Source organism: Sarcophilus harrisii, chromosome 4, assembly GCF_902635505.1.
Source record: "Sarcophilus harrisii chromosome 4, mSarHar1.11, whole genome shotgun sequence".
Classification (NCBI taxonomy): domain Eukaryota; kingdom Metazoa; phylum Chordata; class Mammalia; order Dasyuromorphia; family Dasyuridae; genus Sarcophilus; species Sarcophilus harrisii.
Window position 1 is genome coordinate 322,945,228 of NC_045429.1, and position 15,062 is coordinate 322,960,289.

The window sequence follows — 15,062 nt, forward strand, 5'->3', positions numbered from 1 at the left end:
CATCCAGAAAAAGATTTAAAGATTTTTAGATGTAAAGTTCTAATGTAAATAAAATGTATTTCTATGTATAGAATTCTCTCTATTTTAGAATGAGCCTTTATCAGAAATATTGAGTGTAAAAATTTCCCCCAAGCTTTCTGCTTCCTTTCTAATAATATCTGCATTGATTTTGTTTGTGCAAAATCCTTTTAATTTAATATAATCAATATTATCCATTTTGGATTGCATAATATTCTCTAGTTCTCTGGCCATAAATTCCTTCCTTTTCCACAGTTTTGAGAGGTAGACTAAACCCTCTTCTCCTAATTTGGTATAGGGTGTTAGATATTGGTCAGTGCCTACTTTCTGTCACACTGTTTTCCAATGTTTCCAGCAAATTTTGTCAGATATTGAGTTCTTATCCCAGAAGCTGAAGACTTGGGGTTTTTCAAACATTAGTCTTAGTCACTGGCTGAACTTGATTTTTTTAAAAGGAGAAAAAAAATCCCCAACAACAAGAATGAAATCCCAACAGATAAAATGTTAGAAACTGTTTTGCTTCATTATAGGCAGCAGAACTGATATTTAAAAGAAATACATAATAATTACAAAAACATCTTCAGGTAAAATAAAATAAGCCACAGAGAATTTAAATAATTTAATCTCAGAAAAAGAAATCGAACAAGCTAGGAAAAAACTCTTAAAGGAAGAAAAAAAATAGCTCCAGATATATTTACAAGTGAATTGTACCAAATATTCAAAGAACAATTTGCCTAGTGACTACAATAATAATATTAGCAGAAACAATTCTGAAAGATCTCAGAAGTCTGCTCATAGTAACAACTATCAAAAAATTGGTGATGGACTAGAGCTACATACTGAGATACTCATTCTCAAACATGGCCAATGTATTGACATAATTTGTTTAACTATATATATTTGCTGCAAAAAAGATCTACTTGGGCCATGGAGGCAAGGTAGATTAGTGGTCAGTGATATGACATGGCAAAATGATCATCAATAAAATATTTTTTAATATGCTGAGGAAAAAAAAAAGTTCAGAAAAGGGATATAGAAATTTTACTACCTTCTTAAATAATATCTATTTCTTTAAAAAAAAACAAAACACAACTAATACAAGTTTACAGTTTCTTATAAAATCCTCTTTCCTTTTCTTTTACTTGGACTGTTTGTGTTTATTGAAGATTAAGTTCACAATTTTACAAAATAAAATTTAAAAACCAGTTTGTAAACAAAAAAATTATCCTGCCTGTCTGTATAGGAAGTATTGGACTACAATAAGAGCATGCATTTTCACACCTGGCCTAGGGACTGATTTGCTTCATTTGACTATACTTATTTATCATAGTAAGGCAGTTAGATGGTACAGAATGGAGGCCAGTTCAAATTTGGCCTCAGATATTTACTATCCGTGACACCCTGAGCACGTCACTTAACCCTGTTTGCCTCAGTTTTTTCATTGTAAAATGAGCTGGAGAAAGAAATGGCAAACTACTCCAGTATATTTGTCAATAAAACCCCAAGTGGAATCATGAAAAATCAGACATAACTGAAAAAAGTCTGAACACATGTATCAGAATGGGTTACTCCATTAGGATTTTGTGTGTGTGTGTGTGGGGGGGAGGGGCGGGGAAGTTAGTCTGTAGGAAATGAGTATTTGTTTTAAAGAAGAAAAGAATTATCAGTAAAACATTAAAAGAAAAAGCTCTTTCAGTGGTGAAAATATCCATTGAAATCTCGAACTAAGGGGAACTTTTCAATCCTTGACAGAAACAGCCTGTTTTGTTTGTGTTTCAAGAATACTGGGGATTCCAAAAATAAAAAGAGAAACAGGTGTTTGCAAAAGGAGTTTGCAGATGTTAGCTGTGGACTTAATGGAGAAAAAGCAGTTTTATGTTGAAACATAGTTTTGAAACTTTTGACTTTTTATGAGCTTCTTTTCTTGGTTCCCACCTTTAGCTTCTTCTTCTTCTTCTTCTTCTTTTTTTTTAACCAAAAACTTGGAGGCAAACAGAAGTAAGGTGGGGGAAAGAATTTAGAACTGAAAATAACAAATTTTAAAATGAAAAGAACCCCTGCCTAGGTAAAGGAAGCTGGTTCTTACAGGGTACAGGCCATCTGGTGACTGCTTTATGTGTGTAGCAGAAGTGAGAATGGAGGTGGACCCCCACACACACACCTTACTTCATTTTGCCTCCAGCTGCTAACCATTTTTCATTTCAGGATTTCATATTTGAGTTGAGGAAGTAGTCAACAAAACTTTTCTCTTTTTAGCAAAATTGCATAACTGAAACAGACTGCCTATTAAGATTGTGAAAATTTCTCAAGCTTTTAAAGTTAACTTGTTTTTCTTTATATATGTCTTCATCTTTCTAGAAACTTCCCTTTACCATCCCAGAATTGGTGCAGGCATCCCCATGCCGAAGTTCAGATGGGATTCTCTATATGGGTAAGAAGTTTCTATCGAAAATTAACTTAAATAAAAAGATAATTAGTTATCAAAAATAAAGGTGTTTCATTTTTCTTTTTTTGGAACTGGTTTTCTTGCCTTGAATTGTGGGAGACAATGCTGTTGAAGCCATTGGCTCAGTTAAATTAGCCAGGTGGCACTAGCAAATAGAATTCTGCACTTAAAATCACGGTCAGAATTCAACTCCTGCCTATGTTTGCTAGCTGTGTGACCCTAAGGCAAATCATTTAACCTAAGTCTGTTTCCTCATCAGTAAAATGAGAGAAATGATTGCTAATATTCTTTCTGGATCTAAATTTATGAGATCAGTTGAGGAATCTAGGTTCCTTACATAGGAGGGGAAAGAAAAGGGAAGGGGAGTCCATCAACATAGTTGCACACAACAGATATTAATTTCTGAATGAATATATACATGTATATATTAATTTGTAAATGAATATGCATATACTTAGAAATTAATATAAATATATTAGTATATATTTACAGAGTATATTATATATACTTGATATTATCAATATGCTCAAATACATAATTTAATTTATGTGATTAAATATAATTAGGGTTAAAATAAATGTTTACATTCATTCAGAAATTGGCATATAAGTGTTATATAAAATGATATATACATAATCTATATGTTTATTCTTAAATTAATTTCATATATAATTATTACAGAATTAATTTTTATATAATCAATAGAAACATATATATGTGATATATATGTATATGTATTAGTTCTCCCCTTTTGTATCTAGTAAGCCTTTTCTTTTAAGGTTAAAAAAGAAAATGCAATTCAAGAAAACCACTTGAAGATAATGATTGTGTCTGACAGCATATATGGTATTTAATAGCCCTCCATTTCTCCAGTGAAAGAAAGCTTTTAGCCGCTCTCTTGGCCTTCCTGGAGTGATTTAAAGATTATGTCATTCTAGGAAGAAATTGTCTGAAATTTAAAGTGGGCACAATAATCTGTGCCAAGAAAAGGAAACCAGATTCTATTTGTTAAAGGATTGTCTTAGTATTTCCTATTATCAGAAACCTTCCCCCTTACACACACACATGCATACATATATGTGCATACACATATAAATATAGATACATTAGAAAATAGATGGCAAGCAACAACACAGCACTTAACAGTTCATCTAGCATTTAGCTTGCCTGAATTTCAATTCTTAGAAAATTTAGCTTTTTCAGAGCATCAGATCATCTTCTTTTATCTTGCTATCAAGATGACAATTAAAAATAATAAAATAGCAATAGTATTTATGTAGTACTTTTAAGTTTGTTTTCAAAACACTTTTCAAATGTTATCTCATTTTATCCTCACAACAATCCTGAGGGATGATTGCTATTATCTTCATTTTACACTTGAGGAAACTGTAGTTAAGTGACTTGTCCAGTAAGTGTACATTAGTAAGTATCTAAGGCAGAATTTGAATTCAGGTTTTCCTGACTTCAAATCCAATGTCTTCTTGACTATGTCACATAGAGGAAAACTGCATTTAGCTGGAAATGGTGGTAATGTTAAGTAGTTCCTGCTACTCTTGCAAAATTAGGATTTTTTGTTGTTGATGATGATCAAAAGTATTCTTTACTTGATCCTCATTATGGTGCTTTTGGTATTATCTAGTTCTGTGTCTGAGATGAATGATGTGGTCAAGACTTTCAGTGGTAACATTGCTTGCCCTTGCTTCCATATCTCTGGGAATGACTTTCTAGACTGGTACATCCCTTTTATGACAGAAAAAACCTATTTTGTTTGTGTTTCAAGAATGCCGAGGATTCCAAAAATAAAATAAGAACAGGTGCTTGTAAAAAGAGTTTGCAGATGTTAAATGCAGATCTAATGGAAAAGAAACAGTTTTATGATGAGATTACTATCTAATTTCCATAATTTTAGAGGGAGTAGAGATAATGATTCTATGTCACCAATTCTTCTATCTCAGTAATCCTCAGAATCAGCAGATTTAGGCAGGGTCTGACTGATTGGGTCTAAGGTTATAGGATTGTTTTTCTTATGGAGTTGTTGTGAGGCAAATGGGATCAAATGATTTGCCTAGGTGCATCTAGCTATGGCAGATTTGAACTTGAGCTCTCTTAACTCTAGAGTCAGTGCTTTATCCACAGCACCCCTCAAGATTACTAAAGTCTCAGCAATTAATTTCTTACATGTCTTTTAGAACACTTCTCTGTCATTTTCTCTAGTGCAAGTTCTTCCTTAAATTAGGTCATTCATTGGTTATTTGAGAGTTTGATGGTTTCCTGGTTCATCTATTGAAGTAATACAAATAATTGTGACTTTCCTCGGAGCAGCCAATGGCAAAGACGTTTGTCCCAGTCCATTGCCAAGGCTTTGAGGGAACCTTGGAGCTTGTCACAGAAGAGCAACCCAACCGATAATTCTAAAAGCTTTTATCATGCATGGATGCAACTTGGCAAGGGGCTGAGCTCCAGGCCCCTGGAGGTGGAATGGATGAGTGACAAGCTAAGAATGCATCAGTATCATTATTACTCCAAAGACAAAGATGCAGACACATCTCTGGAGGGATACAATACCATCAGTAGTTCAATAAACATTAATTAAACATTTACTAGGAGCTAGATATTGTCCTAAATGGGAGATACAACGAAAGTACAGAGCATTCCCTGCCTTTAAAGAACTCACACTCCAACAGGAGAAACAAGATGTAAATAATCAATTATAAATAGTAGGTGGAAAGGAAATTCAGAGGGGATGGCACTAAAAACTGGAGATGGGGGAGTGGAAAACCAGGCCTTCTACAGAAGGTGAAATTTGAGGTGTGTTTTTTTTATAATTGAAATTTTTTTCTGTTGAAATTAATATCTGATTTCCATGGTCAAGATGAAATGGAGATAATGATTCCATGTCACCAGCCCTTCTATCTCAGTGATGCTCAGAATCAGCAGAGTTAGGTGGGGTCTGACTGATTGGGTCTGAGATCAGAGGTTTTTTTCTTTTGTTTTTGAGTGGGTTTTTTTGAGGCAATTGGAGTCAAATAGTTAACTTGCCCAGAGTCATATGACATTTCTCTAATCAATAATGATTTATAGTATTTTTTCATATGACTATAAATTGTTGTGATTTCTTTTTAAAATTTTTTTCAATAATACTTTCTTGTGCAGCTACACCCAAAGAAAGAACACTGGGAAATGAATGTAAACTGTTTGCATTTTTGTTTTTCTTCCCAGGTTATTTTTACCTTCTGAATCCAATTCTCCCTGTGCAACAAGAGAACTGTTTGGTTCTGCACAGATATATTGTATCTAGGATATACTGCGACATATTCAACATATATAGTTCTGCTTGCCATCTAGGAGAGGGGGTGGAGGGAGAGGGGAAAAATCGGAACAGAAGTGAGTGCAAGGGATAATGTTGTAAAAAATTACCCAGGCATGGGTTCTGTCAATAAAAAGTTATTATAATAAAAAAATAAAATTAAAAAATAATAATAATACTTTTTTGTTCCAAATACATGTAAAGATAGTTTTCAACATTCATATTTGTAAGACTTTGTGTTCTCCCTCCCCCTTCTCAATACAGCAAGGTAATCTGATAGAAGCTAAATATGTTCAATTCTTTTAAACATATTTCCATACTTGTCATATTGTGTAAGAAAAATCAGACTAAAAGGGGGAAAAAAACATGAGAAAGAAAAAACAAACAAACAAAAAAGGTGAAAATACTATGTTTTGATCCACATTCAGTCTCCATAGTTCTTGTACTGAATGCATATGGCATTTTCCATTCCAAGGCTATTGGAATTATCTTAGACTACCTCATTGGTTTTTTTGTGGTTTTTTTTTTTTTGGTTTGTTTTTGTTTTTATTATAATAACTTTTTATTGACAGAGTCCATGCCAGGGTGAATTTTTACAACATTATCCCTTGCACTCACTTCTGTTCTGATTTTTCCCCTCTCTCCCTCCATCCTCTCCCTCAGATGGCAAGCAGTCCTATATATGTTAAATATGTTACAGTATATCCTAGATATAATATATGGACCATCTCATTGTTGAGAAGAGCCAACTCCATCATAGTTGACCATCACCTAATGTTGTTACTGTGTACAGTGTTCTCCTGTATGCTTCACTCAGCATCAGTTCATGTGAGTCTCTCTAGACTTTTCTGAAATCAGCCTGTTGAGCTGAGTCTTGAAAGAAGCCAGAGGAACTGAAGGGTAGAGAGAGGTGAGGAGAAAGCATCTGAGGCACTGGGATAGAGCAAGTGTAAAAGCCTGGAGGAGTTGATACACAGGATCCCAGCCTTGGGTGCAGTGACCTTCGGATCTGACAGGAGAAGGAAGGTGACTGATGATCCAAGGGAGAAGTTCTACCTTCCCTGGCTCCTAAGTCATGTCAGATTCTTGACCCTTTTCCAATCTTTGGTATGGGACACCTGGACTGTCCCCCTAGAAGAGGGACATTTTGTTGTTCAGTCTTTTTCAGGGCGTTTGACTCTCTGTGACCCTTTTTGGTGTTTTCTTGGCAGAGATACTGAAATGGTCTGCCATTTCCTTCTCCAACTTACCTTTAAAGAAACTGAGACAAATAGGGTTAAGTGACTTGCCCAAGGTCACATAGCTAGTAAGTGTCTGAGGTTCAGTTTGAATTCTGGGCCCAATTTGAACTCTATCCTCTGCAGCAATATGCAATATTGCCACCAGGCATACCAGTCAGAAAATGGGGTATTTCTAAAGAAGAAATCTCATGTCAGAAAAAATCTAGGTCTAGGAAACCAGAAACATTTTAGATCTATCACAATGATATCAGGTATAAAGAGTCCACAATTCCTGTCATTTGGCAGATTCTCCTTATTGTTGTTGTTTTCCTACCTCTTGTTCTTGTTCTTCTTGTTCTTCTCCACCTCCTTCTCCTCTTCCTTTCTCTTCTTCTATCTTCTCTTCCTCTCTCTCCTTTCTCTTCTTTCTCCTCTCACCTTTCTCCTCCTTCTCTTCTCTCCTTTCTCCTCTTCTTTTCCTCCTCTTTTTTCTTCTTTCTCCTCTCTCTTTTTTCTCCTATTCCTCTTTCTCCTCCTTTTCCTTCTCCTGCTCTTCTTCTTCTTCCTCTTCCTTCTTTTTTTGTCTTCCTTCTCCCTCCTCCTTTTTTGTCTCTCTTCAGGTTTTAATGCCAAGAAAGAGAAATGTGATCTATGGACAGATGTCAAGCTTATTATTAACATAATAAAAATAGGATGGGGCACAGTGGATAGAGCAGGAAGTCGGTAAGACGTGAGTTCAAATCTGACCTCCGACACAAGATGTGTGATCTCGAGCAATTTACTTCACCTTGTTTACCTCAGTGTCCTCATCTGTAAAATGAGCCAGAGAAGGAAATGGCAAACTACTCCAGTATCTTTGCCAAGAAAACCCCAGATGGGGTTATGAAGGACAGCACTAAAACTACTAAACAAAAAGTACAGAATGTTTATGAAAGCCAGCTATGTTTTTTAACAGGTCAAATGATTCATGCACTTATAAATCCTCCCAGTGTATCTGGGTGTTCTAATTCCAGGAACCTCATAAAATAACCAACACACTGGCTAAATTACACAGGAAGCAAGTGACACAGGTTCTGCTTTGCTCTGTGATGAGGGAATCAGGCAAATAAACAGAAAGATTAAGATGTGTAACAAGTATCCAAAGAGTTTTTCCTCTTTTAAATTTTAATTTCCTCTTTTAAATTTAATTTTTAGTGATGCTTTTGTTAAATTTGCCAAACTTTTTCTTCTCTACCCACAGACTCCTCCCTTATGGCATAAGAAAAATAAGCTAACACATTGGTCAGTTGTTGAAAACATAGGCCATTCCAAGTCTGAGTTCTTCCACTTTTCTACTGAGAGAAATTTCTACTTAATTAATCCTCTGGAGTAAGGATTGGGCATCTATGCAGTCTTTTCTACAGAATAAATTTATTTAATTTATTTAACTAAGATGTTTTTTCTAGGAATGGTGATGAGTCATGCTTATCCAATCACAGATACCGTGCTGTGTAGGTGAAGCTCGACTCAGGCTAGCCCAGTGGTCTGGGTTCAGGACCCAGATTTGGAATCAGCAAGACTCATTTTCCAATCAAATCCAGCATCAAAAACTTACTAGCTGTGTGAAATCATTTTGCCCTGTTTACCTCAGTTTTCCCATTTGTAAAATAAGCTGGAGTAGGAAATGGCAAACCACTTCATTGTCTTTGCCAAGAAAACCCCAAATGGGGTCATGAAGAATTGGGCACAACTGAAAAACGACTGAAAAAGAGATACCCTTGGACCATCTACTAATTAACCAAAGGAAGTTAACTTAGCCATATCTGGGAAAGGGTATTCAGCAAGGATACAGCATTTATTAGAGGCAGCTAGGTGGGGGAAATGCTGAATCCAAAATCAGAAAAGCCTGATTTCAGGTCCAGCCACAGCTATGTGACCTGGAGCCTCACTTAATCCCTGCTTGCCTCAGTGTCCTCATCTGTAAACTGGGAATAATAATAGCACCTGATTCCCACATGTGTTGTGAGGATAAAATGGGGCAGTTAATTGTAAAGTTCTTTGAAAACCTTAAGGCACTATGTAAATGCTGTCTGTTATTACTGCTATTAGCGATTCAGTTGGGGACAGCTTTTTTACTTCTGTATGAGCCAGTGATGACTTGATAATGTCTGTGGAAAAGCTCCCAGCGTCTTGTTCATTGGCTTCTGTGTGGAGACCACCAGGAAATTACATCAGTGGTTCAAGTCTGAGTCCTCTGGGACAATTAAATGTCCAAGATTCTATTATCTTTTAAGGAAACGCTAGTACAGTCTCCATGGAGTAATATCTAAGGGAAAAGCTTGCACAATCTATGTGACAATGGCCTTGACAAATAATATTCTATTCACATCAGTAAATTAGATGATTGAGGTCAGGGTGTAGTCTGAAGCCCTGAAAGAAAATTCGTCTCGGTCTGTAAAGGGCCATCTTCTGTGCTCTCTTATACTCAGCTGCACTAACCACTCCATTTATTTCAGCACTTTTTGAGCACTCTGCTGTATACAGTGGTTATGCTGGGCCTGGAGGGAGATACAAAGTTAATCAATTCTCCCCTCAGAGGATACAGAATCTAGTTCTAGGCTTCAGCAGCACAGACTTGGGACTTGGGTCCTCTGACTGGGGGGATGTACGACCAGGGTGCAGGGTGGTAATTTCTTTGGACTGCAGGTCACTATCTCTGATCACTTTTATTTTTTAAATTTATTCTTTACAAGGCAATTAGAGCTAAGTGATTTGCCTACTAAGTGTTAAGTGTCTGAGGTCAGAGAATCCTTACTCAAGGGCCAGTGCTCTATCCACTATGCTATCTAGTGAATCACTTTTTAAATTAAGAAGGCTTGGAGAGTAGTTTGGAACTATGCTCAAAAAGTTGCAAACTGTGCATACCCTTTGATCCAGCAGTGTTACTACTGGGATTATATCCCAAAGAGATTATAAAGAAGGGAAAGGGACCTGTATGTGCACGAATGTTTGTGGCAGCCCTTTTTGTAGTGGCTAAAAACTGGAAACTGAATGGATGTCCATCAGTTGGAGAATGGCTGAATAAATTGTGGTATAGGAATATTATGGAATATTGCTGTTCTGTAAGAAATGACCAACAGGATGATTTCAGAAAGGCCTGGAGAGACTTACACGAACTGATGCTGAGTGAAATGAGCAGGACCAGGAGATCATTATATACTTCAACAACAATACTATATGATGACCAGTTCTGATGGACCAGGCCATCCTCAGCAACAAGATGAACCAAATCATTTCCAATGGAGCAGTAATGAACTGAACCAGCTATGCCCAGAAAAAGAACTCTGGGAGATGACTAAAAACCATTACATTGAATTCCCAATCCCTATATTTATGCACACCTGCATTTTTGATTTCCTTCACAAGCTAATTGTACAATATTTCAGAGTCTGATTCTTTTTGTACAGCAAAATAATGTTTTGGTCATGTATACTTATTGTGTATCTAATTTATATTTTAATGTATTTAACATCTACTGGTCATCCTGTCATCTGGGGGAGGGGGTAGGGGGGTAAGAGGTGAAAAATTGGAACAAGAGGTTTGGCATTTGTTAATGCTGTAAAGTTACCCATGCATATATCCTGTAAATAAAAGGCTATTAAATAAAAAAATAAAATAAAAAATAAATAAATTAAGAAGGCTTTGTGTCTTTTCAGGTAAGAAGCAGGACATTTGGTACGTTGTTGACCTTATGACTGGAGAGAAGCAGCAGACTTTGTCTTCAGCATTTGCAGAAAGCCTCTGTCCATCCACCTCTCTTCTGTATCTTGGACGCACAGGTAATAACAATAATAAATAATGCTGCTTTGCCAATAATTGAGCTTGAGAGTCAGTTGTGGAATGTAGAGGAAAGATGGCCAGGCTTGAAGTCTGAAAAGATCTGGATTGAGGTACTATATGTGAAAGTCATTTAACTTCTCAGTATCCTGCACCACTCTCAGTGACTTTAAATTCCAGGGAAGCTGATGGTCTGCATCCCTGCACTTCCATCCTTATCACATACTGATAAAAATCACACTTACAACCCCATCCTTTTCCCTAAAAAAGTTGATCTTAAGTCATGGCTTTTGTTATTTTCTCTGTGGAGAGCTATTTATATTCTTATTCCCATTCTCCATCCTTCCTCTACATTTCTCTAGGTAAACCTGTTGGGGCAGTGCCTTGACTCTTGGGAGTAGAGTTTCTTGTACTCTCAATAGTTGAGAAAGGGAGCTGTATATCAATCAGTGAGCTCTTCCTAAGCTCCCAGGGGCAACTCTGAACTCAATTAAGTCTCTCCTGGCCCGTAATCATTTTTGGAGGAACCCTGGAGTAGAAATAAGCAAGTTCCTAGAAATGATTCCTAGCTGGATTTGTCATGGAGATATACATCTTTGTCCATAGATAGAACTGTGAAATGAGATTGTAAGAGTGGGGTTCCATTGATTATCCCACCCCATTTTGTTATATAAGAATACTCCTTGATTTAATCAGTCCATTAGAACTGAGTATGAACAGGATCTGTGTATCTCATTCAGAATCAATTGAATCCATAGTTTGAGTGTCTTGGTCAGGCCCTGTGGAGCTTGTATTTAAAAAGAGGTGCTACTACAGAAAGAGCTGCCACAAACATTTTTGCACATGTGGATCCCTTTCCTTTCTTTAAGATCTCTTTGGGATATAAGCCCAGTAGGAACACTGCTGGGTCAAAGGGTATGCACAGTTTGATAACTTTTTGAGCACAGTTCCAAATTGCTCTCCAGAATGTTTGGCTCTGTTCACAGTTCCACCAATAATGTATCAGTGTCCCAAGTCTTCCCACATTCTCTCTAACATTCATCATTATCTTTTCCTGTCATCTTAGCCAATCTGACAAGTGTATAATGGTATCTCAGAATTGTCTTAATTTGCATTTCTCTGATCAATAGTGATTTTGAACAACTTTTCATATGACTAGAAATGGTTTTAATTTCTTCATCAGAAAATTATTCATACCCTTTGTCCATTTATCAATTGGAGAATGAAAGTTTCCATTGCCCATCAGTTTGGGAATGGCTAAATAAGTTATGGTATATGAATGTTATGGAATATATTGTTGTGTAAGAAATGATCAGCAGGATGATTTCAAAGAGGCCTGGAAAGACTTACATGAACTGATGCTAAGTGAAATGAGCAGAACCAGGAGATCATTACACACAGCAACAACAGTATCATATAATGATTGATTCTGATGGATGTAACTTTTTCCAACAATGAAATGATTGAGGCCAGTTTCAATGATCTTGTGATGAAGAGAGCCATCTACATCCAGAGAGAGGACTGTGGGAAATGGAAGGATCACAGCATAACATTCTCACTATTTTTGTTGGTTTTTTATTCATTTTCTTTCCTTTTTGATCTCATTTTTCTTGTACAGCAAGATAATTGTATAAATATGTTTACATGTATTTGATTTAACATCTATTTTAATATGCATAACATATATTGGATTGTTTGCCATCTAGGGGAGAAAGTGGGGGGAAGGAGAGGAAAATTTGGAACACAAGGCTATGCAAGGGTCAATGTTGAAAAATTATCCATGCATATGTTTTGAAAATAAAAATCTTTAATAATAAAAAAAGGAGGTACTATATAATCAGATAAAGATTTGGAAGGTCTGTCAGTTGGAGAATGACTGAATAAATTGTGATATATGAATATTATGGAATATTACTGTTCTGTAAGAAATGACCAACAGGATAATTTCAGAAAGGCCTGGAGAGACTTACACGAACTGATGCTGAGTGAAATGAGCAGGATCAGGAGATCATTATATACTTCAACAACAATACTATATGATGACCAGTTCTGATGGACCAGGCCATCCTCAGCAATGAGATCAACCAAATCATTTCTAATGGAGCAGTAATGAACTGAACTAGCTATACCCAGAAAAAGAACTCTGGGAGATGACTAAAAACCATTACATTGAATTCCCAATCCCTATATTTATGCCCACCTGCATTTTTGATTTCCTTCACAAGCTAATTGTACAATATTTCAGAGTCTGATTCTTTTTGTACAGCAAAATAACGTTTTGGTCATGTATGCTTATTGTGTATCTAATTTATATTTTAATATATTTAACATCTACTGGTCATCCTGCCATCTAGGGGAGGGGGTGGGGGGGGTAAGAGGTGAAAAATTGGAACAAGAGGTTTGGCAATTGTTAATGCTGTAAAGTTACCCATGCATATATCCTGTGAATAAAAGGCTATTAAAGAAAAAAAGAAAAAAGAAAAAAAAAAGATTTGGAAGGTCTGGAAAGGATGTATATCTCCATAGCTAATCCAGCTAGGAATCATTTCTAGGAACTTGTCTATTCCTGCTTCAGGGTTCCTCCAAAAATGATTATGGGCCAGGAGGGATTTAATTGAGTTCACAGTTGGCCCTGAGAGCTGAGTAAGAGCTCACTGATACACAGCTCCCTTTCTCAACTATTCAGAGTATAAAAAGAGGAGGAAGGAAGAAGAATCACATAGATCATTATCATTAATCCTTGAGGGAGTTGGAGTCAAAATGGTGGAGTAAAGGTAGGAACCTGCCCAACTTCTCCCCCAAGCTGCTACAAATTCCTTTAAATACTAACTCTAACCAAATTTTAGAATGTCAGGACTTGCAAAAAGACAGAATAGAACATTTTCCAGCTAAAGACAATTTAGAAGCTCAGCAGAAGAATCAGCAGTCTTTTACAAAATTAAAATATTATTATCTATTATTTTATTATAATAGCTTTTTATATACAAAACATATGCATGAGTAATTTTTCAACATTGACCCTTGCAAAAACTTCTGGTTCAACTTTTCCCTTCCTTCTCCCCATCTTCTCCCCTAGATGGCAGGTAGTCTCATACATGTTAAATATGTTAAAGTATATGTTAAATACAATATATGTATACATATTTATACAGTTATCTTGCTGTACAAGAAATTAGAAAGAAGGTAAAAATAATCTGAGAAGAAAAAACAAAAATGCAAACAAACAATAACAGAAAGAATGGAATTGTTATGTTGTTGTCCACACTCATTTCCCAGTGTTCTTTCTCTGGGTGTAGCTGGTTCTGTTCATTTCTGATCAATAGGAACTGATTTGGATCCTCTCATTGTTGAAGAGAGCCACGTCCATTATTGTTGAAGTGTATAATGATCTCCTGGTTCTGCTCATTTCACTTAGCATCAGTTCATGTCTCTCCAAGCCTCTCTGTATTCATCCTGCTGGTCACAAAATAAAATATTATTAAGAAAAAGGAGAAGAAGAAGAAGAAGAAGAAGGGATAGCTATCCAAAGGAGAAAGGAAAGATAATACTGAATTGTAGCAGAGAAGATTTTGAAAGGGGGGCCATTAACTCTTCTGGTACTTCAGAGCACAAGACTCAGATTGACTCCACCAGTTGTACTCATTTATTCCACAACTATGCAAACTTCTAATAAAAAGGTCCTCTCTTTATCCAACTTCCCTTTTCAATGCCTGTATAATTGATGAAACTATATTATCATATTTTTTTTTATTCCCAAACATTTCTGGAAACCTGAATATTGCCTCAACCACAAATAGGTCATGGCTGGAGATAATTAGAAATATAAATTAAAGAGCTGAAATGTTAGGAATTTTCCTAACTGGAAGCTCAGAGCAATTGTAATTGTATTTATAACTTTTTATTCAATTTACATTCCCTAAAACCATTGAGATAGATGAACACCACATGGATCTTAGAGCTCATCATATTTTTCTTGGGCATAACATGATCTAATTATCACAATAATTGTAATAACACTAACTGATTTGTTTCTATCAATAAATATAAATTGCACATTATTTTAAAAAATATTGTTGGGAGTGATAAAAGCAACTAAATTCTTCTCCAATGCTTTCATGTGGGATGGAAGTAACTGGGCTCTCTAAGGTCATGCTGGTAGAGTATAAATCTTACTAGGCCTTATTAAGCTGGAAAGTATAGACCTACTAGAATATTCAATTGTGATTTGAGGACTAACCCTAGCTAAGTTCTGATA

At 36.0% G+C, this 15,062-nt stretch overlaps 1 protein-coding gene across 1 annotated transcript in view; it reads left to right on the plus strand.

Annotated features, from left to right (window-relative positions):
• The window catches only part of ERN1 (endoplasmic reticulum to nucleus signaling 1), a 133,618-nt gene that overhangs the window by 72,764 nt on the left and 45,792 nt on the right, over nt 1-15,062 (plus strand). Inside the window, exons 5-6 of the mRNA XM_031965879.1 lie at nt 2,377-2,449; nt 10,687-10,809. Coding sequence (XP_031821739.1) covers nt 2,377-2,449; nt 10,687-10,809 — 196 coding nt within the window. The remainder of the gene's footprint in view (nt 1-2,376; nt 2,450-10,686; nt 10,810-15,062) is intronic.